This window comes from Mustela nivalis (assembly GCF_964662115.1).
Source record: "Mustela nivalis genome assembly, chromosome: 4".
In the NCBI taxonomy this organism is placed as follows: Eukaryota; Metazoa; Chordata; class Mammalia; order Carnivora; family Mustelidae; genus Mustela; species Mustela nivalis.
This window is the reverse complement of record NC_139023.1, coordinates 105,743,860-105,770,984: the sequence shown is the minus strand read 5'-3', so window position 1 is coordinate 105,770,984 and position 27,125 is coordinate 105,743,860. Positions and strand designations below refer to the sequence as shown.

General features: G+C 37.9%; 1 protein-coding gene and 1 long non-coding RNA gene across 12 annotated transcripts in view; one reads left to right on the top strand and one right to left on the bottom strand.

Moving 5' to 3' along the window:
• PPP3CA (protein phosphatase 3 catalytic subunit alpha) overlaps positions 1 to 27,125 on the bottom strand; it is a 317,728-nt gene that overhangs the window by 61,150 nt on the left and 229,453 nt on the right. For all 11 annotated transcript variants that reach the window (XM_082729055.1, XM_082729056.1, XM_082729058.1 and 8 more), the window contains 4 exons: positions 20,736 to 20,860; positions 11,584 to 11,695; positions 9,612 to 9,757; positions 6,899 to 7,038 (listed from right to left, as the gene is read on the bottom strand). In XM_082729055.1, coding sequence (XP_082585181.1) covers positions 6,899 to 7,038; positions 9,612 to 9,757; positions 11,584 to 11,695; positions 20,736 to 20,860 — 523 coding nt within the window. The remainder of the gene's footprint in view (positions 1 to 6,898; positions 7,039 to 9,611; positions 9,758 to 11,583; positions 11,696 to 20,735; positions 20,861 to 27,125) is intronic.
• On the top strand, positions 16,173 to 18,490 carry LOC309863834. Its single transcript, XR_014311288.1, has 3 exons — positions 16,173 to 16,189; positions 16,956 to 17,020; positions 18,472 to 18,490. It is a non-coding gene; the product is annotated as an uncharacterized lncRNA (long non-coding RNA).

The following is a 27,125-nucleotide window of genomic DNA, read 5'->3' as shown; positions in this document are numbered from 1 at the left end:
GAAGATTGTATTAGGCACAGGGAGGGGTGGTATGGTAAGTGTAAGGTGTAGTTTCTGTCTTGACGATATGTATTACCTAGGTAGGAAAGTAAAGCATTTATTGAGATTTTATAGAACAAATAATGTGCATTGGTCTGAGGAGATTTTCTGAAAAATTTCTATCACATGTTAGATCTTTTGTTTTCTTTTTTCAGTTTCTTTGCATTAATGAGGTGAAGCTTCTGAGATAGTATGACTACCAACAAGAAAGAGAAAGAAAGACCAAGCATGGGCCCATGACCTCCTTTTGAACACAGGGCTTGCTGGATCTCAGTCCTACTCACAAACCTATCCATGGGTACCCTTGTCAAGCAAACCTAGTATGATTTTGTTTAACCCAGTGTCCTGGACATGTCTTGAAAGAAGACTTAATGCAAAGATCGGTGAAGGCCAGCTTCTAACTTTATCATACTCACTTACCAGCATGCAAAAAACAAACAAACAAACAAACAAACAAACAAAAAAACTATGTTTGGGGAAAAAGCTAGACTCTCTGAAAATGGTTTTTTTTTTTTTTCCCCCTCCTCTTGGACTTGATTACTCCTTAAGCACTAGAGAATACTTTCCTCTGAGTAGAAAAGGAGGTGGAAATTTCCATGGAATAGTGGGAATCCTTAGATCTGGGTTCTTATTCCAATTTCCTGTGTAAACTCTGGAAAATGGCTTAACCTCTTTGAGCCCAAATTACCTCACTGGTAAAAATGCAGATGGTAGCAGTTATATCATAGACTCGAGATAAAGATTAAATGAGTTAGCAATATATGTAAATTCCCTAGTCTAGGGCCTGACTGAGAGTGGTAGACATTTAACAACTCCTAATTTTCTCTCTGCTACCATGTTGTGGAAGAAAGAACGCAGCACAGAAATGAGTCAGCAACCCCAGAGTCTAGTTAGTAGCTGTTGTGAAAAAGAAACCTATAGGCCTAAAATGGTATCACTTAGGCCAAGTCACCATCTGGGGCTTTATACCTAACCTAATGGAAGTTGCAACTTTCCCCAGAAAAGTAAATCTTAACGGGTCAATCAGGAATGTTCTGATGTGCTTCAGTGACGTAATCTGTCACATGGGCCCTCTGCCTCCACCACAGGCAGATGAGGTAATCTGTGTGAGACCCCCCCCCTTCCCCTTCCCCCCGCCCAAAGCAACGGGACTGGCCTGAAACAAGACTTTCTTTCTTTCTTTTTTTTTTTTTTGCTAATAACCCCTCAACCCACCCTCCTTCCTATAAAAACCTTCCATTTTGCCCAGCCCTTAAGAGCCCCTTAGAGCTGCCCAGGTCATGAATTGTTTAATAAAGCCAATTAGATCTTAAAATTTAATCCATGGATTTTTTTTTTTTTAAGCCCTGTTAAAGTTATTAGTTGTGACTCACATTAGATCACAAAGGCAATGACCTATGGGGAATACTAGATAGGAAAGGAGTTAGAATGACAGCGGGAGAGGGACGGATGCAGACAGAGCATGAACAAAGGTAAAGAAGTAGAAACGAGAAACACGAGAAATGTGAGAGAAACTGTTTGGGCATTCGATAAAATAGATTATTATTAGACTCATTCTGTTTATTCTCTTATTTTAGTTCCTTCCTATATGAAACTATGTTTTAGACCTTGAATTAAGCCTCCCAGGTTTCTGTCTCTTTAAGATATAGCCAACCTGCATTATTAAAATGCTTTCCTCATAGCTTTTATGACTTTATTTCTACTGAGTATTTTTTCTTCTGGAAAAGCCTACTCTTCCACCAAGCCTTGGCTAAGTTATCCCCTATAAACCCTTCCCCTCAAACCTGCCTCACTCTGAGGTGTGGAGAACTGCTACATTCACCATGATCCCATAACATATTTGTCTAAGATACCATTCATCATGTTGTAGTGTAAATTATGGGTATATATCTGCTCTCCAGAAATACTGAATGCCTTAAGAGACGGACATTATCGTATTTGTCTTCATATCCTAAATGCTTAGCAGCAATCTGTCAGCTTATCAGAGCTTACACTCAATCGCGGGAGTAGTCTCAACGGGGCAGTCTAGCAGGTGAGAGATGGAGAGGTTTCTTTCCCTCACGGGGTTCAGCAAAGCATAGGCAGGCAGGCAGCTCACAACCCCTGCTGAGGGGCTGGGAGGAAGCTTCTCGTGCCTCCTTGGTGTCCTTACTTTCTGCCAACCCAGCAGTAAGAGAGGACTCTGACCGACTGCCAAGCTCCTCCTCTGCTTCTGGGGGCTGGGCAATAGGTCCTAAGCCCTGGGGTGTCCCGGTGTCTCCTGGATGCTGTCAGGCGTACCTGTTCCCAGGGCTTCCTCTGTTTTGTTTTGTTTTTCCTTTGCCCCAGGGTTCTCCAGCTAATTTCATTTTACCCACCAGGTATCAAGCCTGGAAGGGCTCCAACTCTTCCTGCCAGAGTGTAAGTGCTCACTTGCACCTGACCGCAGGCTGCCTCAGGAGCAAATGAGCAATTTTTATTTAAGGCAAACGTTTTGTTGAAGTATAACATCTATACAGAAATCTGCCCAAACCAGAAGAAAACCAACGGATAGATCTATCTTCCCCTTGTAACTAACACTCAGATCAAATCACAGAATGTGCATGGCCTGAACCCCAGCACCCTCCATAGCTCCTTCGAGTCACCATCACCTCCTCACTAAGAGTCATGGCCACTCTGGCTTTGAACACTACAGATTAGCTTTCTGTCACGTTAAACTCTTATTTCAATGCTATTATCAACATGAGCTCTAGTATCAGGCTTCCTCCACTCAACACTATCCTTGTGGCATTCACCCGTATCATTATGTGCAGCTTTGGTGAACCCCTTCTCATTTGCTGTACTTGGGTATGTAGATATACAATTTATTATTCATTCTATTAAATAGATATCTGGGCTGTTTCCATTTCTTGGCTATTACGAATATGGTTGCTATATGCAATCTTTTGGGTACAAACATGCACATTTCTGGTGAATATAAAAATACAAGTAGAATGGCTTAGTTAGATGTATGTTCAACTCTAGTGTATAGTGAGGCAGCCGACTGTAACTGGGCATGAGAATTAAAAGGGGACAGATCGTCATTTTTCCAGATGTGTTCTCGTCCACCATATTTTCATGAACACCACTTTCCCTGCCTGCAAAGAGCCTTCCCAGATGACTCTGGTTGGATGTGTTCCGTTCATCCTTTAAAGCTCAGATCTAATAACACTTCTACCATGACTTGTCCCTTAAATTCCAATCCACACCTGTTTGGGTTCGGCCCCCCAACTCTGTATAGCTGTGTATGTGCGTGTCTGTGATAATCTCCATATTTCCATAGCATTTCTCACCTTGAATTTTATTTGTCATAGCGTATGGGTCTTTGCCACTCAGAGGCACTTACCCTCAAAGGCAGGACTCTGAGTATCTATAAAGCCTCACAGAAGGCATACATAATAGGTGCTCAACTAATGTTTGTTAAATAATTGAATGAGTGAATGGATTCTAAAAAGGATATCCATTAAGGAAGCCATATGACTTGGAGGAGGGAGTGAGAAGGGCATTGTGAAATTTAGATGTGAGTCCAATGAACTAAAAATGAAAATCTTGAACTCAGAGTGGGAATAAGGGAAGGCAGTGTGATCTAGGTGCTGGTGATAGCAGCACCTAGGGTCAATAAGATATGATGACTGATTGGTAGTGATTTCCATGCAAAAAGAACAAGCGAAAATATCTCTTAATAGAAACCCTTAATAGAAATGGTGAAATTAGGGGAATCCCCACTGGGGAAGTAAACCATAGCCCTTTCAGGCAAGGTGAGTTGAGGTTAAGGTGACCATGGGACATCTAAGACAAAAATTCAAGCAGCCACTTAGAAATAGAGAAGTCCAGCTCAGGAAAGATAAACAGATGAAGGGGCTAGATCTGGTAATCAAACCACAGAGTCTATACAGTTTACAGGGAAGCTAAGGGAAGAGGAGGCTCCAGGGGAAAATGAAAAAAAAATGTTGGATGCAGGAGGATGACCAAGCAGAAGCGGCAGGGATCTGCTGGACAAGTTAGAGGAGAATCATGATGCAGGAGGAGGAACCAGAGGATCTCCAGGTAGAAGGGGTTAGCAGGAGTGTCAGCTGCAGAAGGGAAGGCGGGTTCCATGTGATGAGCAGACACATGGCTGATGGGTGATTAAGAGACTGGCAGTGATTTGAGTAAGCCTCGATTTGCAGCTTCAAAAAAAGCTTTTAAAATGACTGTCAAGATGTTCTTTAAGGCTCAGAGTTTAGAGGAACTTCAGAAGGTCTGATGTAACTCACTCCTTTTGAAGTAAGCTAAACCTAGAACACAAAGCTTACGTGATTCACCCAAGGCAGACACAGAAACTGCCAACCCAAGCACCAAATCCAGCCAACAGCTTTGTTTGGTCTACATGAAAATGAAACTTCTACCTTCAGTTTGTCAGGAGCCTCACGAATTTTTACAGTGTAAGACTTGGCCTGTTTCAAGTATCTCAAGTACCTGTCGGGACGTCATAGGCATGTGAGTTCGCAAACTGTGATCTTAGGTTACAAAGATGGTGGCACTGGGGCCAGAGCAGAGGATTCCTTCCCAGGTCACGCTCTCTTCTCTAACTCATGGTGGCGTTCATGCCTTCTTACTGATACCCTTTTCTGCAGAACTTCATTTTATTTAAATCATGGCCCAGACACCATGTTAGATGAGGCTAGGGTGGCATAGCAAATTAAGTATGCAGGCTCTATATAAATGCATCAAATAGAACCAGGAGTTGCCAATCAACATCACTGCCGACAACTCAAACAGGTGCATTGTCACCGAGTTTCTCGACCAATTTGATCGCTCTCTCTTGTGCCCCTAGGTCAGCTCTATCAAGCGCAGCCACCAGAAGACACCTTGACCCCTCCACCGAACTAAAGACAAGAATCAAAAAGCTCTAAGAGAAGGAAACTGTCCTTTTTCTTCTCCTTAGATAAAACAAAATCCAGACTCCTTTGCCATTCATCTATAGGCTATGGATTTAAATATTCAGCATTTGTCATGGCCAGCGATACTAAAGAAACTCTAATGAGAGAAGTTAAGTAACCACTTTGTTGAGAACAAAAGTGTGAAAACATGAATAATCTTCTAATTATCTAGTTGATGGACTTTATCTCTGATGTAAACACATCTTTGTCTATATTGACAAAACAAAAATACCATAACTTTATATAAGCTCTGTACAGAACCTCATTTAGAATATTATTTCCTTCAACAGCTGACTCAGAAAACTAAGAGAAGAATGTTACATATACTATGAACAAAAGGAAAGGTCAGGGCAATGTGCCTCAACATCAAAGTCAAGAGGTTTGGCTTTTGTTTGCTCTCATAGTATTGAAGCACAGCTCAGCAGTATCAAGTAAGTAATTTAAACACTCACGGTATGATGAGGGATGCAACACCAGATTTTAAAAATTGAAAACTTCGCTTTGATATATGTCCACAACATTTATCTGTTCCTTAAAACTTTTAGCATATTTAATAAAAGACTACTTCTACATTAACTACCGAAAAGAAACCTCAGGCTTTGCAGAAATGATTTTACCATGCTTCTTCCTTCCACCCAAAATAGACTCATTTGACCTGGAGCCCAAATTTCCAAAACACAGAAATGAATTGTAACCTTTCTGATGAACAGGCTTAGAGCAAACCGCTTTATTAATATTTATAATAAAAAGTATTCTTTGAAGGATGCTCGGCAGTATACAAGACTTTCTGTTCACAAACTAATTTTTCAATCACTTCAACAGATATATAAAAGGCAGCTTTTTCCCCCTGTAAGGAAAACTTAAGATATGGAACAAAATGTTCCACCACTGAACCAACTCTGATCAATGTTATATAGATGCTGATGGCTGCTGGCTCTCCAGACAGAAGACAAGCGTCTGTATCAGAGTCTCCTCCCACCCCCCAACTGCCCCAGCCTTTCCAGCTACTCCACTGCAGGGGCTGGAATTAAGCATCGACCTCAGTGCATATCACATTAGGTTTATAAGTTTTGTTTTGTTTTCTTTAAAGATTATGTCTTATAGAGTTTAACATTCTCGATTCCTCCACAGCCTCCTTCTCTTGTTATTCTGGCCACTGTCACATCAACTGTGTGTCTCATGCTAAGAACACCCAGTGGAACAGAGACTAATCAAAAGCAGAGGCAACAGCTGGACATCAGGAAAATTGTGAGGATGCAAAAAACCAACAACGTCGCCAACTTCTTTCTGAAGTGATCTGAAACACTGACAATGGGCAGATTCCCCTCCACTGGCAAGTATAAAAATTACTGCCACAATATTGCAAAGTGGCTTGTCAAAGGGCTAAAAATAAATTTACTATGGTCCCTATGTCCTGATTGCTATGTTAATTTTAATTTACCCAGGAAGTCTAATAAACTTAAGAAAATTTAAGAGTAACTTCAATATCATTTTATTAACAGATTTAAAATTATTTTCCTGATTTAAGTTACAAAAACAAATAAAAAATGTTTTAAGTGATTATATAATTGAACGAAAAATCAAGGCTGGCATTGGATTTTTTACTTCAGTTCTTGAAACAACACATTTTCTACTAAATTCTTCTTCAGCTGCCTCACCACTCATACCAAGGCCTCTTTTATGCCTTTTCTATTATTCCTAGTTATATCTGTGTATTTATACAAATGTTTTATTTATCTTTTCCTTTTGCAAGTGCTATGAACCCACCTGAACAAGGCTTGCAAAGTGAACCTTTCATTTAGCCTTGTTTCTTAGAGAAGTTACATAAACATCATGAACACATCAAACCACCCATGAACTGATAACTTAGAACACTGATGAACCAAGTATGCTCCCAAAGGCGAGCCGTCCCTCCTCACCTGTAGAAGTACGAACACCCCCTGACTGTGTTGTGAGTGAAATGTTCCTGAGTCTTCTCATTTCCAAAATCCTCCAGGGGGTCTGACCACAGGATGTCACACATAGGTCCATAAGCAGGTGGTTCTTTGAATCGGTCTAACTAAGAAAAATAGAAGATAGCAAAATACTAATCTTTGGAAGCTTGGAATTCAGAAAGTAGAAGCGCTGTTGAAGTCCCTGACTGCCTCCCCAGCTCTGTGCCCTGTGAGGGCGGCCCTCTTCCTCTCCTGCTGTTTGCTCTCCTGCCTTCCTCCCTCCCCGTCCATCCACGCTTCCTCTCCCTCTCCAGCTTTCCCTCCTTCCTCCAGAGGAGCCTCTTCATTACCAGTCTTCGTCTCACTCTTCACCTCCCTCGTGTTTCTTTAATTCCTACTCCTTGCTTCTCTTTTCGTCTCCTAGTTTACTTTTTATCTTTTCTTTTCCTCCTCCTTACTTATTTGATCTAAATATTTTAGTCATTACCAGTTGAGGTGACCCTGTGTTTCACTTCTGAGGAGGAGCTTTTATGTTGTCTTGCCTTTGGGGAAATTTCTGTTACTGCCTCCATAAAACTGAGACTTAGAAATCTGGATGCAGAACAACGTATCGGGTTTATACTGAACGATACGACTTGGAGAACAAACGGCTTTCATTTTAAGAGCAGCCACTTGTTACACGGCATTCTGGATATTCATTATTAGGGGCTATCTAGTTTCGAATTAGAGTACAAGCCTGTTGTAGTTTATCTTAGTAGTTACAAACCAAGAGGAATGATAGGCAGTAAAATAAACCCCAATTTTGCTGGTCATTCTTCAGCTCACAATTCTAAGCTTTATAGGTTTACCAGAACCCTCATATGAAATCCATTTTCGAGCTATAAATGTTTAGCAAAGTCATATTTCAATTTTAAAAGGTGTATTTAGAAAGCAAGAGCAATATAATAACTGGAAATGACATTTCACCAACAATTTTATAACACTATCACTTTCCTGTAGTTTATCCTGATTGAATTGCAATTAAAGAATCTTGGGTGAAGTTAGCAGACATTATAGTCTCTTAAAAAAAAGCATAAAACAGCTGTGAAAACCTATTAAGAACTGATATTCTTCATATTCAATACTTTAATATTTTTCAAAAACCTATAGGGAAAGGTGGATATATAAGCCTGGCAGCTGGTCAAATTCTTTTTCCCAATACATAAAAGGTGACATAAATAATGGTTTTGCTACACACCATTTTTTACTAATATCTAAAAAGAATGAGGCAATATCTCACATTTTCAACACTCAATGAAAAACTTCAATAAGCAAAGACCCTCTATATTTCAACCATTATGTTACCCATAAAATATTCATTGCAAACTTAGACTTGTTAAGAGACTTAAATAATTTATGCTTTTGGAATAATTCATCCAAGAAAAATAATGCTTGTTCATAAAAATACAGAATTTCTTCCTAAGAAAGAAGAGCTTCTTATTAGGGATAGAACAGCAAAGGAGGGGAGTCTTTCTGATTACTTGGAATTCCCAGCTAAACATCTGGTACAGCAACCAGAATATAGAACTTAACTCTCAAAATGTTACAAAGTGCATTCTAAAATTAATAAATTTTAGATAATATAATGAAAGTCCATCTGATTATAGAACTCATACAGAAAGTGAACCACTCTCTCCTTCAACTCCATGACTGTAGTTCAGTGTCATGTCTTTCTCGTACTCAACAGAGAGCAAATACCCATGCTCTGTGTGCTACAGAATTCTAGAAGCAGATGGATAGTGGTGTCTTATAAAAAAAGACACAGAGCAGGAAGCAAAGGTTTATTTAATGTACTTCTGTTTGATTTTAAAAATAAAAATCATGCATTTCCTTTCTGATGGGAAACTAAATACTGTATTATTTTTACACTTGAAAACTTGGACCTTATTGAGAGTATGAAGATAGAATTTGAATGTTTCATTTCCTTAAATATAGTTTTTCCTTTAAAAGTCAGGGAACTTTTCAAAGAATATTGAGCACACCAATAATAATAATAATATATAAAAGATTTTCTCTTCTACTATATAAAACTATCTCATATTATCACATATTCTCAAGAAAAAGATAATTCCATACTCAAGCTAACTCATCTTTTTGCTGGCTAACACAACTGCTAATAGCCAATGTTAAATTAAGTAAAAAATACCTCAAAAAAAATCAGCTTTCACTTAACCACTCATTACAGTCTACAGGACATCACAACTGCTTTGGTCAGACTGTTGTTTTAAAGTGTTAAGCATGAAAATAATAATTTTTTAAAAATGATAATATGGACATATTCTAAGGGTCGACTTGTGATATTTTCCCAAGAGTGAAGCAACATTTTCTGGCTCTAATAGACTATGAATATACAATGGGTTGCTTAACACCAGCCAAAGGGGGAAAAAAGGCATCTATTTTTTAGCAATCAAACATTATACATTTCAGTGACACATATCACATGGTAAAAGGAACCCTGAGGTTTTCGAGATAAAAACCCTTTCAAGTATAAATATATTTTTCTTCCTGAAGAAAAATGAATACAAAGAAGAGGTGCGTGACAACTTTAAATTACTTCAATTCAAAAGGATAAAGTTCTTGAAAAAGACAGGGACATTCCTGTTTTCAGTTTATTAATGAAGTGCCCAGAATGACGAGGCTTCAAAACAACAGAACTTACTTTTCTGATATCATCTAAGGTGTTAATCTCGGGAGACAAACCACCGTGGACACACAGGAACTGCTGGTTCATCAGGGCAGCCAGGGGCAGGCAGTCAAAGGCATCCATACAGGCATCATAGACGCGTTCTGAATACTTTATTTTACCTTTTAAAACATGATTCAAAAAAATAAATAATTGACTCGTGATTTCATAGCTAGGATAATTTCCATGAAACAGTTTTGGGTTTTTTTTTAACATTTCCTTCCCAGCATCAAACCACTAGCATAGAACTATACATTGCCAAGTTGCAAAGCATGATCAAATAAGTTGCACGCTTCGAAGAGGGAGAGTACAGGTTTCAGCCACTATCTGGAAGTGCAGTGTTCCTACGAAGCCATCTGTAAGCCGAAGCAATTATCACTCACTGATACGGAAAAACTGGGGGGCATTCTCAGATCCAAAAAAATAACCTCTTAGGCTTTTCTGATATCCTGACACTACTTGTTTTTTTGGTTTTGGTTTTGGTTTTTTTTGCATTTTATTTTTATTTTATTTTATTTTTAATTTTTATTTTTTATAAACATATAATGTATTATTAGCCCCAGGGGTACAGGTCTGTGAATCGCCAGGTTTACACACTTCACAGCACTCACCAAAGCACATACCCTCCCCAATGTCCATAACCCCACCCCCTTCTCCCAACCCCCTCCCCCCAGCAACCCTCAGTTTGTTTTGTGAGATTAAGATTCACTTATGGTTTGTCTCCCTCCCAATCCCATCTTGTCTGATTTATTCTACTTGTAATGGATGCACAAAATAAATGGAGATAGAACACAGATGCTCACGGACCCAGTTCAAAGCCCTGGTGGCTAGATGGTGAGGTGCACAGAAGGTTCCCAGGGAAGGGGCATGGTGACCTACTCATTGCTCAGGCCTGAGCGCTGCCTCCAGAAGTGCTCGCTGCACGTGTAACACTGACCACTCACTATTTTTGTTTTTCACCTTTCTTCCTAAAAGCAAAATTCTCTTTGGATTTCTTTTGGTTAGCAATAACAGGTACTAATGTAGGTTTTCATAAAAGCAAAGTGACATAAGACATAATTTCAAAAGGCGGGTTATACCTGCATTATTAATCCTTAGATGTACTGTTTTACATTCTTGTTGTTCATCCCTATTTTACAGTTTTTAGTAACTTTTTATATGGCAGAGACGAGAACTTCCGTATATATCCTTGCTATTGATCTGCAGCTGTATCTCAAAAATTATATATACAAACAACTAGGAGACCAACAGAGCACGTAAAGCTGGCTAATTTTCCTAAGTGATCTTATAGAAAAGGAGATGGCAAGAAATTTTCTAAAGTTGTTTCCATATCACTGCACGTTGCTTTTCCCTTACTGACTTATAGCTAATATTCTGAGAAAAGTCTCTGTGCTCCACTGAATAGAGGGCTAAATGACAGAGAGAAATTTGTTTCACTGAACAACAGGGAAAATTAAGAGAAGAGGAAAATGAATTTACATGAAGTACTCCTCACTTCTAGTATTTATGTCTGAAGGAAGACGTCATCTCTAATTTTGTAAAATCCACTAGAGGCTAGTAAGTCTATTGAGTCCAAAAGAGATACAGTTGAATTTGCCCTCCATCTGCTTTTCTTGAGTGATTTGAGATGAAAGGGTAAAATTATTCCCCTGAATAGTAGTATTCTGGCTATTTTTAGAAACTAAGTTAATCATTGGTTCTTAGGACAAATTACATCAAAAATTAATTTGAACTTTCAGATCACTATATAGAAAATTTATAATTTAAAAAGAAATTCTGAATTCTCTTCATTGTCCATGCTTAGAAAGACATATGGAATGACAGAACAAAATGGTATCATTTTTTAAGTTTTTGAGTTTTAGGCAATGGATATCATCATGTGCTCTTGGTATGAATTAAAATGACTAGCACATACGGCATTAAAGGAAGAGGCTCGAAGTATACTTACATTCTTGTTTAAATGTGAAATACTCTGTTAGATGTCTACATTCATGATTTCCACGAAGTAAAAACAGTGTTTTGGGGTAAAGAATTTTCAAGGCCCACAAATACAGCACACACTGAAAAAAATAAGAATAACAAAAATAAACATTTTCCCATATATTTAAGGGTCCCATTGCCCACACATGAGGAAGACATGAACTAATGTGTGCCTATGACCAAAAGTTTCCAAAAGGCTAGACCTTATTATGGAGGATATTAAAAATTAAACAGAAAATATTAGTACAAAGCCAAGGTTTATATGCATAAACTGATTTTCTATGCACCACAAGAAAACAATGGACTATACAGGGTCTATTGGAAGAAGTCTGAATAAAGATATACTCAAAATATACTGGTGTACAAGCATGAGAAGAAACGTGATTAGCAATTAATGAATAAAGACACCTTTCTTTATAAAACAAATTAAAAAAAAAGATAACAGAAACAGGAGAGGGCGCCTGGGTGGCTCAGTGGGTTAAGCCTCTGCCTTCAGCTTAGGTCATGGTCTCAGGGTCCTGGGATTAAGGCCCACATCGGGTTCTCTGCTTAGCAGGGAGCCTGCTTCCTCCTCTCTCTCTCTGCCTGCCTCTCTGCCTACTTGTGATCTTTCTTTCTGTCAAATAAATAAATAATTGTTTAAAAAAAAAAAAAAGAAAGAAAGAAACAGGAAAATTGGGAAGGAAAGGCAAGACAAAATTTGGAAGTAAACAATGCCACCAGCCTCAGGCTGACTGATTTCTTTTCTTTTCTTTTTTCTTTTCTTTTTTTTTTTTTTTTTAAGATTTTATTTTTTAAGTAACTTCTACACCCACTGTTTGGCTTGGTTTACATCCAAATATAATTAAACTGAAGGCCAGAGATCTCACTACACATTCTGCAAGTAACTACAGGAAGAATTTCATATACCTTAAAACTCTCAAATTAATTACTTGGGTATTACAGTTTGTGTAAAAATGAAGGTCCCCTTTGAATTCACCAGGTTTGGAATAAGCCTCCTCTTACACAGTCATCCTGGAGTGTGAATTAAGATAAGCAGGATACTGGAGTACTACCATCAATTTCATTATCCTTCACTGGCATTCATCAAGAACCCACAGGAAAGAGAAAACCACTCTTTGAAAACAAGTATGCTCTTTTTTCCTCATTAAGTTTATCTTCTAAAAGTGAGGATAAGAAGATAAGAGGACCACAAAAATATTGAGACAAGCCTGATTCTGGTTACTAAAATCTGAAACCAAAAATCATTTAAAACATTTACATTTTTATAAAGAGCTTTCCAACATAAAGTAAATATGCTGCATAATGTCCACCAAGAAAAGCTACTAGTGATTCATTTGTTGTGATACCTGTGAAGACTAATCACCTCTGTCAGCTTATATACCAATTTATTAAATGAGTGGAAATAATTATGTTTGAATATACAGTCCACGTCCTGGGGAAAAATACTAATTATCAAGGCAAGTATGTATTACTTATTTTTCAAGTAAGATATTGTTTCCAACTATGTAATTATAATTGGAGTAAACAAATAATGGGTTGACATCAAATTTTGTATACACACACACACACACACACACACATATATATTTGTTACTTCAATTAATTTTCTAATTATCATTTTCTGGTTATACTTATTAGCTAAAGTTCACATGACAAATAATATTACTATTTCTGAACAGTTGACCAAATGGTCTACACAAATGATCCTTAAGGCATTATGATCCGTCGTCCATGGTGCACATTCCCTCTTATCCCAGTGGGTAGTATGGTGGCTTGATGAGTCTCTGACTGTTACACATCTGGTTTTCAGGGTACACTGACATGCTTCCACAAAAGGAGTGTTACTCAAACTCGTCTCGTACTTCAGAGAAGATATTTGTAAACAATTATTACAGTCAATGAGAAAACTATTCCCAATTTAAACTTTACAAAGTTGTACCTTAATACTAAAGAAATACACACACACACACACATACACACTTCCATATTGGTTGTTAACTTCGGATGTCTAGTTTGGAATAAGATGAGAATGTAAAGTCTTTTAAAAATTATATTTATGGGGCACCTGGGTGGCTTAGTGGGTTAAAGCCTTGGCCTTTGGCTCAGGTCATGGTTTCAAGGTCCTGGGATGGAGCCCAGCATGGGCTCTCTGCTCAGCAGAGAGCCTGCTTCCTCCTCTCTCTCTGCCTGCCTCTCTACTTGTGATCTCTATCAAATAAATAAATAAAATCTTTTAAAAAATTATATTTATTTACTAAAATTGTCACATCTAATATATTCTGTTTTTATATTGAGAAAGAGTATATGTTTTGGCCATACTGTAGCTGTTTTTAAAAAAGTTTTTCTTGCTGTTGTTTTTATTAAAGTCTAATTTATATAGGAAGAAGCGCACATATTTTCAATACGCCAGTCAATGAGTCTGTATATGTGTATATTCTCATGAAATGACTAACCAAATCCACTCACATTTCAGCACCCAGAAGGCTCCCTTGTGGCCCTTCCCAATCAATATCCTTTTGGAAATGTTTATTACATTTCTAAAATTCCAACCACAATTCTGAACTCTTCTCATTGGCTTTGTCTGCAAGAATCTTAAGCAAAGCTATTATCTCTCCAACTAAAATCTAAAACACGATTTTCTAACCCCTGTTAAGTGCTACAGGAGTCGCTTTTTAGGACCCTTATTTTCTCCTTGCCGTCTGTTAAAGATCCGGTTTTGACATTAGCACATGGCTTTATCGCCTTTAGTTTTAATTTCTGTAGCGTTTTCCTAACTGAAATCTCAAAGAGTGATACAGAAATATTTTATGATATGCTTTTCATACTTATTTACCTTTTTAATGATTCACAGCACATTTGATATCCTTGTTATTTAACGGATATAAAGCACCTAGTATATGGGAGTTTAAGAAATATTAGTTCCTTTTTCCTGTAAATGAGAAGGAAGACAGGAACACCGGAGGTAGGGAAGGACTGAAGGAAAGCAAGAATAGAGAAAAGAAGAGGAGAAGGAAAAAGAAAGGGAGAAAGAAAACATAACTTAATTTCCAAATTCTTGGCTCAGCATACCCTCAAAATAAAAATCCTGTTTTCACATTTTATTTCCTTCTCCCCTGTGGCAAGAACAAAATATCTGCCCAAGCGCTGACTAAAACCACAAATGCAGCCAATATGGAAGAAGTGGCATGGTAAATGAAAGGGCAAGAGTGGATTGGAGAGTGGAGCCCGGCCAGCCTTCACCCTCAACATCTGGTGGGCGAGAGCCGCCAAGTACAACACTGTCTTGCGGGCAACTGTTCTGCCATCTAAAGATCTAATATTCTGGGGACCTGTCGATCTGAAGCGAAATCATAATTGGACTTTATTTTTTAAAAAAAGGAAAGTTTCTTCTAAAAAAAAGTATCACAATCACTATGCACGGAAACACAAATTAGTTAAAATAATTGGTTATTTTCTTCTATGTGGTAGGAGATGGCTAATGTGAACAAAATGTTCACTGAATTAATTGGTTAAGGTGGAAACAGAGAGGCGAGTTACGTTGGCCTTTTTTGCACGGCTAGATGTAAATTCCTTGTGCAAATGACTTTCAACCAGACCTTGACGGTCTTTCCAGGGCTATTTGAAATAATTTAACAGTTACGACTTACAATTAGTTTTAAAGTATGAACAACTGAGCACCCTCTATATTTTTATTAATTTCTGTCACAGACATGGTTTTCTCCTATTTAATCTATCAATCTTCCCCAATGAAGCAGCACTAAGGATATAGTTTTGCCAAGGATACCGTCTTCTTCATTAGTTTAATTGGTTCACTGGTAAGAGTCGTGCAATGATTTATTTTTGTAATTTATGCCTTTTGATTATGAGTATTCTTGGAAACTTGTATAGGGTAGTAAAGAAAGAGGCAAAAGAGGAAGTTAAAAAGCAAATAGACAGCTTCAGATATACATCAAGCAGCCTTCCAAAATAATTCTCCACGCTGTGATATGTTCCAATCAAAAGGGATGCCTCTCAGTCATGGGACAATTAAGTGAGGGATGTACACTGGCTGGGAAAAGATCCAAACTCCCGAAATGTCAAATGCGGCTCCTCTCAGACATTCCCTGCCTGGTCTGACAAGCATGCCGACAGGCAGCAGAGCCTCTAGTCCTGCACTAACAGAGACCATTGGTGGCGGGGAGACAGCAGACAATTCCTTCCTTGCGTCTGTGGCATCACTCTGTCACCTAACACGGCTTGCTGCACTGTCTGCTTGTTATTCTCATGCAGAAACACGGGATGCTGCCTGACTTGCCGTGGTTCATTTCGTCTCTGAGTTCACAGCGAATAAACACAACAACTCTTCCTGCTTAACTGAGTTTGAGGCTTGGGCTGAGACCTTTATGTAAGTAGCACAGGAGTGGGGGCTTGCTGCTAAGCTCACAGCCCTGCGGCGTGGAGCCGCACAGATTGGCTAAGAAAAGCATGCGAGCAAGCAAACAGAAGGAAACGGCGAGGCGTGCCTCGTCTGCAGTTCTGTTTTTCTCTGCATTCTCGGAGGAGCTCACTCAGACGCGGACCTCTACAGACACGTATGCTTGATCAAAGAGATTAGGTAGCATAATGCTATCATCAGAAAAAGGATGGTATTTGGTGTGAGACAAATTATTACTCCAAACAAAATTACCTCTTCCATCACTACTCAAAAGCCCGCTTGTTTTAGCTGGGCTAATGTTGTGGGGAGTGATTTCTAATCTTGGCAGAGAGAGAAGGTGGTGGGAAGGGGTGGGGAGGGGTGTAGAAACGAACTCCGTGTCCTGCCCACAGCACATTACCTACTGCTTGGAAACACTACCCGGCAGAGATTGTATGAACCTACTCGTCAAAGCTGATTTGGTAAAATTAAACATAAGTGGCTCCTCTTTGCCCAGAGGAGAGCCAAAAAATACCTGCAGGGCAGCGCTAAATTATTGAGGAATCAAGAACCTTTTGAAAGCTGTTAGGATAGTCCACGCCGGAAAAGGGAGCTCTGATTTTAGGAAGTCTCGTAAACTGAGAGTGTCTTACTCAAACAGAATATGCTGTATTCCATGCTGGACCTTCAGATTGAAGAGGTGCAGGAGAGGGCCACGTGTGCCTGTTTGCATGTGCATGAGTGGATATAAAAGTGTGGATCAGCTTCTGCAACACTGATGTGTGCATTTTTGGTGGCTCGCCTCGTGAATGTGGCCAAAGCGTGGGGTGAAATGGGAAAAGCACAGACTTCCAAGCCCGCGCTGTCATTTACTATGCATGCAACTCTCTCTGAGCTCTGGTTTTCACCCGCACTGAACGAAGACATTTGCACATTCCTTGCAGAACTGTGAGGAATAAAGGAGCTCATGTATCCCAGCCCAACAAGAGCATTTCAGCATGCAAACAATGTAAGCTTCCTTAATCCACCATTAAGAGCCCCAAAGTATTCTCAGTAAATATATTTTATAGAAACATCTGTTCTATTTTAAACATGATGATATCACTGAGCCATCCCAAAGCCCCTCAAAGGTCACAGTCTAATCAAAATGGATCCTTTTCATAGAGGAGGACTTCACATTTTTGTTATTTCTGTTTACATGTGGCAAGTCCCTGGAGCTGTACTCCCAGACACTTAGAGTTTAATTAAAGAGCTGTTTGTGAAGATGGGAACTCTGGTATATGCATCTCAGAACTTCCAAATGTCCTGATACATTTGCTATGTCACCAGCATCGGGGTTCAATCTCTGATCCTTTGAATTCCAAAAGGTGCCCACGACACACAAAATTGCAAATTTGGGGGTGCCTGGGTGGCTCAGTGGGTTAAAGCTTCTGCCTTCGGCTCGGGTCATGATCCCAGGGTCATGGGATCTAGCCCCGCATGGGGCTCCCTGCTCAGCAGGGAGCCTGCTTCCCCCCGCCCCCCGCAACTCTCTGCCTGCCTCTCTGCCTGCTTGTGATCTCTCCTGTCAAATAAACAAATAAATAAAATCTTTTTAAAAAATTGCAAATTCTATAGTTCAAGTATCTAAATAAATTGTAGACTCAAAAGAAATCTGCTGAAGAGTAAGTTAGTGATTATTGCTTCTCAAGTTCTTTAATTTAAGGAAACAGAGCTCTAAAAAGCTCCTAATTAGGGAGAGTTTAGGAAACTTCAAGTAATTTGAGGCCAGAGCTTCAGAAGCCTCAACTCTCAGAGTAAAATTTCAAAGGTAAATAAACATGAACCAGATTAAGAAATAATATTATCCAAAGAAGGAGCTGGCGAGACAAAGATGGAGTCCAAATGTGTCAACTGTTCCTCAAGGAACACATGATTTAGTGGTTCCTCTTTACTAGTAAATTACTAGGGAATGGTGTTATTTCTTTGATTAGATTGAGAAGATGGCAATTAAGTAGTTCAAAATTGCAAATATGCTATTAAAAAATTTTTCTAACATAGCACTCCATCGTTTGGCCAATAAAGATAATCACTCCCAACAGGATAATCTTCGGCTTTCCCTAAGAAGGTGAGCTTCAAGGAAAGTAGAATATCTATTTCGTTCACTCTCAGAACCTTACACAGGAGTACTTTGCATGTTAAATGAATAAGATGTATTTAAGAGTCGCTCAAATAATTTTTGAAGGTATTTACGCAGATTCCACACAGTTGTAACTTAAGAGAAGTAGTAGAAACATTTTACGCCCATTTATGTTTTCTACTTATTGCAGTCTTTTACAAACCTGGCTACATATTGAAAATCACCTCTGGCCATAGCAACAAGTTCTGGTCTATGGGATGCAAGCCAAAGTAATGGTACCACTTCTAAGAAATATGCATAAATGAGAAGACATGTCCTTCTCTTTTTCCTTTTCCTTCTAGCTGAATGCAACATGGGACATGATGGCTGAAGCTGGTGTAGCTGTCTTGGGTCACAAGGCAGTCTTTGGAATGAGCCCGTGCATCCCATGCCTATCAGAGCAACAAGGCAGAAAGAACCTGGGCCCTAGCACCATGCTGGGACATACCACGTGGGCAGTCCCATCTGTGAGCTTCTACTGGAGAGACAAATAAACTTTTATCTTGTTCCAACCACCATTTCTCAGGTCGTTATTTTTTCCTGGCAGATACCAGTCCTAATGTATTCAATCGCCCTTCCCTACTAAGTTGGTCGAGTTAGCACATGAATGACATCTGTGAAGTTTACTAATGTTTTCCCCTGTATTTTTCTTATTTCAATTTCCTTCCTAGCTAGTCTCCCTCCTTTGATTTAGTCTTCCTCAATCATGTTTGCTCTCAGAATTGTTCCGCTTTGCTATATTGCAATGGCAATCATTTTCCATACTTCTTTTATCACAAGGTTTTAATAATTTAAATCATTGAATCCTGGATGACCACCTAGTCTAGGCTTTTGATTCTATATAACTTTTTATAGTCATATTTTCCAACATAGATTTAGTTTTCTAGAGAGCAAGGCTACACATCTCTTCAAATTCTCCATAGTTCTGATTATAGTACATATACATTTCATGTGTTTACTAATACAGTCCGTGTTTACCAAATGGAAGATATATCAAAAATTTACTTGCTCCTTTTGTTTTTATATACTAAAACCATCCATCCTGCCCTCATCTCATGAATAAATAAGAAGTATATGGTTCTCAAATACATAAAGGCTTAATATTTGGTGAAAATATTAAATATATTTTAATATATATAGCCAATGACTATAGTGTCTCTCTCTCTATATATAGACTCAATTACTGAAGGTAAATTGAACAACAAAAAATATAAAATTGGTATGATAGCTTTAAAAACAAAAGCTGTTTAAGAGTGGTATGTTCTTCAACCTCAATATTCCTATAGTAAACAACATATTATGAAAATTTAAAAACCTAGTCCCCTTTTTACATGATTATTATGAATATATGATGTTGGTGTGAGACTTTTATAAAGTTGATTTCTCTCTTAATTAAGAATATATGGAAGGCACATATTGCATGGAGCACTGGATGTGGTACATAAACAATGAATTCTAGAACACTGAAAAGAATTTTTAAAAATAAATAAATAATTTAAAAAAGAATATTTTTTATCTTTTTAAATGCTTTTTTTCTTTTTTCCTGAGAGTGCATATAAAAATGTCAGGTACTATAGCATGAGCTCTGCTTCTTTAACAATCATTCTTATTTCAAATCATTTCTTCTTTTTTTTTTTTTTTAAGATTTATTTATTTATTAAAGAGAGAAAAACACAGACAGCCCATGCGTGTGCAAAAGTGGGAAGTAGAGGGTGAACAGAGGGAGAAAGAGAATCCTCAAGCAAGCTCCCTATACAGAGCCTGATGCAGGCCTTCATCCCAGAACCCTGAGATCATGGCCCGAGCTGAAATCTAGAGTCAGACACCCAACCAACTGAACCACCCAGGCATCCCATCAAATCATTTCTTTCAATAAATATCTAACGAACCCTTTCTATGTTTAAGATACCATGGTAAGCACCAGGAAAAACAAAGAAGTGAATAAAGTGAGGTCTTCACCTTTATTTTGAATGCAATTTCTACTTACCTGAAGCAGGTGCAGGTGGGAGGTTGAGGAAGAACCGCTACTCAAAAATTATCTGTTTTGTTTTAATTAACGAGTTTGACAAATTACCCTTGTTAGATGACAGATGCCAAAAAAGACAAAATATAGCAGCTGTGAGTGTACTCACACATACTCACACACAAAAACACAGACACAGACATAGACACACATGCACATGGTTATCAAATTACAAAGGTAAGTTATTGCCTCACAATTATAAGGCATAATCATACAAACACATTCCTGCTTATTTAATAAACTTAGTTTAGTTCTCTCAATAGGAAAAAGTATTATCTAATGTAAAATACGATGCAATTTTTGCGAAATTGCAAATATAGAAAAGGTATAAAAGGCAAAGTCTTAATAATAGCCATTTCCTTGGCATCTCTATGCATTAAAAAGCATATGGGAATCAACCGAATATAGAATACATAATATCCCAATAACTGAGGGTACTATTATAGACTAGGAATTTCCTTAAGACAATAACATTTACCACTTGTGGTTTGCCAAGATATTGTTGATTCATTCCCAAATAGCTAAGAAATGATACAGACTTACTTCGATACTGAAGTACCCTCTGTCAACATAGTCCCCTAAGAAGAGGTAGCGAGTGTTGGCAGGAGATCCCCCCACTTCAAAAAGCTTCATCAAGTCAAAGAATTGTCCATGGATGTCCCCACAAACTGAAAGAAACAAAGAAAATTCATTTTATGGTCACATTATGATTCTCAATTAGATTAAAAAATTACAAAATCTTAGAGGCAGAAGGAAGGTATAGCTCATCTTAGCTGAAACATTCTTTTGCAAAATAGAATAAGGGAGACAGAGATTTCAATGTTAATTAATGGCAGACCTGGCTCTAGGATCCAAATCTACCAATTCAAAGATTAACTGTGAAAGTAAATATAATAATAATAATGAATAGTATTGCTGTGCTTTCAATAATGCATCACCACACCCCATCCTTAGAAATTTATGCACCACTTCTGATTTAATAACAACAAGGCCATGGGATGAATTTTCCCTTTGTAGAGAAGAGATAAGGCAAAGAGAGATTCAGAAATTTGGAATTATCTCTATATAACTGAGGTCTGAATAAATAAGTACTACATTTTATTACCTCCTGGAGAAAAAGAAAGTTAATATGTATCATAAAAACTGTATTTCATTGACCCTAAAATGCCATCAATCATAAAACACATCATTAGTTTATGCACCACCAAAAAAAAAAACCGCTCCAAATTAATTTAAATTATAAAAGAACATTTTATAAGATGTACTTTAATATCAGATGTTAAAATGACAAAAAAAATCATTTTAAAATTAAATCGTCATTTTTTAAATTAAAAAAAAAAATCAAAGCTTGTAAAGTACCAAAATCATTGGGAAATAGTATTTCCTAACTTTCTCACCTTCTCTTTTAAAACCAAAATTCTTGAGAGAATGACGTAGCCTCTCTTTTTAGAAACCCCTTATTCAGTACTTATCATTTCCTTTACTACTTCCAAAGCCTTAAGTATATATATATATATATATAATCTTCATTATACAGATGAGGAAATGGTGTAGCTAAGACAGGTTATGGGGCTAAGCAAGATCACTCTTCTCCATGGATGATCCAGGATTTAAATTCAGATTTGCATAATTCAAAGCTTTTGCTGCCAACCATCGTTTATAATATCTTTGCTATTTTATATGTTTTACCTATGTATATGTATTTAATATTTTAAAATAATTTTATGTTTAAATGATGAACATGATGGGTTGTTTCCTGAACACTAAGAGGTTCATGGAATGAATATATCAACAAATAGAAGGCTAAAGCATGTCATATTAACCCATTCTGTGCTGCAATCAATTTAAGATAAAACCATTTTAGTCCACCTCCATCTCCTTCCCCTTCTCCTCCTCTTGTTCTCTAGATGTGGGTCTTCATGTCTTAAATAATCCAAGTTTCTTTCTTCCTTGGATTTCCACAGGCTGATGCCTTTTCACCCACGAGTCACAGGTCAGAGGGTTCTTTCTTGAGCACTCTTTTTAAAGGAGTTGTCTCTCTCCTAAATCGTTCCTCATCCCATGAATTTGCTTTCTTCACAGTACTTAACACTATCAGGAATTGTCTAGCTTATTAATTTGCATGCTATTTCTTCCCTGATCTTTCCCAAGGAAATATAACCTCTGTGAGGTTGTATAACTGGTCAGTCTTGGTTGCTGTATCCCCAGTACTAAGAACACCACCTCCCAACCAATGGGTGCATGAGAAATATGTGCTACCTGAGGATTCTTCCACTGGCCCTGCGCTGTGCCTAATTTGGAAATTCATTAACCAAGAAGTCAGGGATTTTGAGATGCCCTTAGGATTGATAGAGTTGGATGACAAGTCTGTAGGGCTCCACACGTGCAAGCCAAAAGCCTTCAACTTGTCTGAGATGCTTGATTTAAGCCTTTGAGTCACAACTTTCAAAAACAGTCTGCAGCAAGACTAGGTTAGAAGGTTGGACCTCCAAGCATCTGATGGTGGTTCCCTTACCTGGTTCTACACCAGAAACACATAGGGGAGGATTGGAAGCTAGATCCCTGGACTTTGAACTGGAATCTCCAGAGATGCAGATTTATAACCAGCTCTTAGAAAGGTCTCATCTAGTCAGTAAGGCTAAACAGACCTGCAGTTTTGAGCCTTTGTGGGCCCACTGCAGTCCCCATCCTGCAAGCTTGTGTGGTTCCCTCCCCTCATAGGGATTATATGTGAGGGAGACACATGTTTGAAAGGCAACTTCTCTCTAAGTTAATTCCAGGTTGGTGTGAAAGTAGGAGTTCCTATTTGTGAAAGGATAATATTGAAGGGATTGTCTGATCAAATCTAGGAGAAAGAGATGAAGCTAAGAAAACCGATAACAAAGAACAAAACTACTTCTTTGGGCTTTTGAATGTAGCTATTGCTTATGCCTTGTGCACTTCAGTTTTAAGATAAATTATTTATCCCAAATAGCTGGGGACATTCACTATTTTGATACCAAACTTCAGGATGGAAATGATTGCCACACCCAAGAGGATAGTGGGTGGGAATCATGGCACCATACAGAGGGAAAGTTACCTCTTTGTGATGGTAAGTGAACGGTAGAGCCAGGTAGCTTTTCCTCTCTCTGTTGCTGTGGCTCCCACCTTCCATCCTCTTGGGCCTATCTGAGCAGTATACAATGCAAGCAAATGAGGCAAGCTGTCTTTTTGTTTGCTCAGTCTCCAATTCTCAACCAGACTAGGTCCTTTCATCTTCAAAATCATTTGGTTTTAACAGCACTTCCAAACAACAAGGCTTTGACAATTCTATTAAACCTTCAAGGCAAGCTCTTTCTTCATCAACATAGACCTGCTTCCCACATTTCCCTAGCTCTCATTATTTTGCTTCTCATCCCCAACTGAACATTGTGGATGGATTACTCAACTAAGGGCCAGCACCAAAAGACCTGTCAGATTGAAAAGGCTCCAAAACCAAAAGAAACACAATACTGTTAATAAAAGCATTCCCACTTTCTATGAAAATATCCATACACTTGGCTAAACATTTCCCTCAAAATATATATTATGTCTTCAATAGATTATTAGGAGAATTTTACATATTTCCATCAGAAATGTAGAGAGTTATGACATTAATAAGATGAAGATATCAAAGATAATGAAATAAAACACAAGGATTTTTTTTTTTCTGGACCATTGATACCCATATTCATGAGTAACCTGATGTGCCACAACCTGATGGTTATTTTCCTTATGAGCTGTGGTCCTACTTTTGTTTTTATACTGGAGAAGGAAGAACTCCATTAGTTTTTATACCTCTCAGGTATACTAAGCAGTTCAGTCTATTTGGTGAGAAGGTGTCATTATTTTCTTGGTTCTTTCCCTAAGTGGGGTAACTAAGTGAGCTTGAATGTGGTTATTCTAATATTCTCAATACAACAAAATGTACAAGAGTGACCGACATCCTGTCGTGCTACCATATTCATTACTTTTTTCTCTTCTGCTATCAGGAAATACACAAATTATGCCGAAAACAATCACACGCTAAGTAATGCCTAAATGAACAATTACTTTTAAGTAACTGCCTTTTAATATTGCTTCCCTGCCCACAATGATTCTCAGTCCACCATGTATAAAACTTTATTGGAAATGATTCTCACACATGAGTGGTACCAACTTCTGATCTAAATCTCCTGAAGGACAGTATGGAATTTTGAAGTGGGAAACTGAAAAAAAAAAAAAACATACAGAAAGGATATGTCTTTATTTCTTAAGGAAAGGAATAGCTTTTATTTCTAATATCATTGGATACCTAGTTATTAAGCTTTAGAATCACAGGCTCAGAGGGAGGTTCAAGTACACACAAACATAAATATAAATGTGTGTCTCTGTGTGTTATGCATGTGTGTATGTACATGTGTAAAACCACCCACCACAAAGGAGGAATTATTTGGAGATTAGTGGTCAGCGAAGCAGTTAGGGAGTCATTAAACAAGTTCAAGACTTTGCTCACTGTATTTTACAGCAAAGTAGTGCTAAAGTGAAAGAGGAATAAACAGCTGAGGCAGTAACAAGGGACTCTTTGTAGTCAGCTGGGTATGTTCTTGTAATCTACAAACTGGACAATGAGTCAGTCACAGCACAAGTCTAAGAGTCCCTAAAACTAGCACACTGCTAAGGAGAAAAGATAATGGCCAGCATATGGAAGATAAACAGGCTCTTGAGAAAATAATCTCAGGCAGAGGAAGGACAAGCTGGAAAGATAATCACAATCATGACCAAGCCCTTGTCTTGCATCTGCCGACTAGAGACACGCTGGTAACTCTATTTAGAAGGGATAAGTGTTCATACAAGAACCATAAGCATATTAATCATACAATTAGGTATGCACATCATAATTAATTTAGTGAATCAGCAAATAAGTATGGCCATATTATAATTTAATTATTTTTTCAAAGAATTCCATTGTTTCCAAGTTCACATTGGCAATTACATTATGACATTAAAAAATGTAAACAGTAGACAGTACTGAATATAGAAGGATGAGGGCCCAGTGTAACCGCTATACAGTTGATAGTCTGAAAAGGACTTTGACAAAATCTATCATCCTGAATAGGAGTCATACTAACAAATATACTATAAAACATATACTTTCATGTAAAACTACTTTAAATAGTTTTGAATTAGTGCTAACACTCACACATTTGGTCCTGTTTTCTTGTTTACACACACGAAAAAATCAAAAACATCATTAGGTCAATTTCCTACTGACACTAAGCAAAACTTGCATAACATCATAGCATTCGAGGTTAAAGAAAGCTTAACAAATTAGAAGGTTGGTGAACAGAGGAGTGAGTTGTTAAAGACAGACAAACAGATCAAACAAAATAAAACAAAACAAAACTTCAAACGATAAATTACAGGGGAAAAATAGATATTTAATGGACCAGCACTTCTAAATTGCATCGATACCATGATTTAGAAGTCAAGTGCTTTGGATTTTTGAGTTGCTATTTTTCTATAAAGACCTTTTAATTTCTCCAAAATGCTGGCTTTTATCATCTTGGAAGACCTGCATGAAGTAGAATATACAAGTTTTCTCAGTTCATACTGAACTAACAGTTTGTAATTTTTCTTTAAGAAAAGATGTTACTGAATCGCCCAGCAATTTTCACCATTAGATTGCCACTGTCCTTTTTTGCTTCATTGACTTCAACCCACTATTTTTTCTGTAATAGCCACATTCTCCCAAGACAATAACATCTCTAATGTTTTTTTAAAAATACTGTTAACTTCTATATATGTTTGCCAATATGATTTTTTTTTAAGATTTTTTTTTTTTTAATTTGACAGACAGCGATCACAAGTAGGTAGAGAGGCAGGCAGAGAGGGAGGGGGAGGCAGGCTTCCTGCTGAGCAGACAACCTGATGAGGGGCTCGATCCCAGGACCCTGGGATCATGACCTGAGCTGAAGGCAGAGGCTTAACCCACTGAGCCACCCAGGGGCCCCAATGACATCTCTAATGTTAAAGAACTAACATGTTGAATTCTCAGCATGAGGGGATTAATCTTTTAAACTTATTGGCTTGATTCTTGAATCTTCTGTCAGCTACAACTTATTCTTTTCCAAAATTTACAATTCTGCAGAGAAAGGTCTTATGTGTAGAGATTGTGCTCTAGGTTAAAGACAGTGATAGCACTAGTACATATTTGCTTCCTCCTGCTGATATTCCAGCTTTAGGCAAACCTTCTGAATGGTAAGTTCCAGTACAAATCAGCTGGCATGAGTACGTGTAGTTTATTAGCAGAATGTTAAACTTCGGAAATCTGGCAATTAGTGAGATAAAAGTGAGTTTTATTATGGCATTCACTTACTTCTAAAAATCTGCAACTGTAAAATAAACTAACCAAGAAAAACTAAAGGGGTCTAATCCACTAAAGATGTGTACTTCAATATAATTGATATTTTCCGTATCGCAAATATTATATGTCAAATGTTTAACAAGCCTTGGGCATTTTATAAAATACAAAATATGAATTCTCAACCAGGGCACTCTGGTTTTGTTAGTATAAAACAGTAATGAAAAATCTCCAAATCAATATTTGCTAAATACTGAAATTTCAACAATTTTATTTTTTTAAAGATTTTATTTATTTATTTGAGAGAGAATAAGCAGAGGGAATAGGCAGAGGGAGAGGGAGAAGCAGGCTCCCTGCTGAGCAGGGAGCTCAACCAACATGGGGCTTGATCCCAGGACCTTGAGATCATGACCTGAGCCTAAGGCAGACACTTATCTGTCTGAGCTACCCAGGCACCCCATGAAATTTCAATAATTTTAAAAGAAAAAAAAAGCTATGAAATTACAGAACAATGACAGCACCACTGCAGATTAGTAGCAATGATTTCAAACACTTTATATTTATGATGCTGT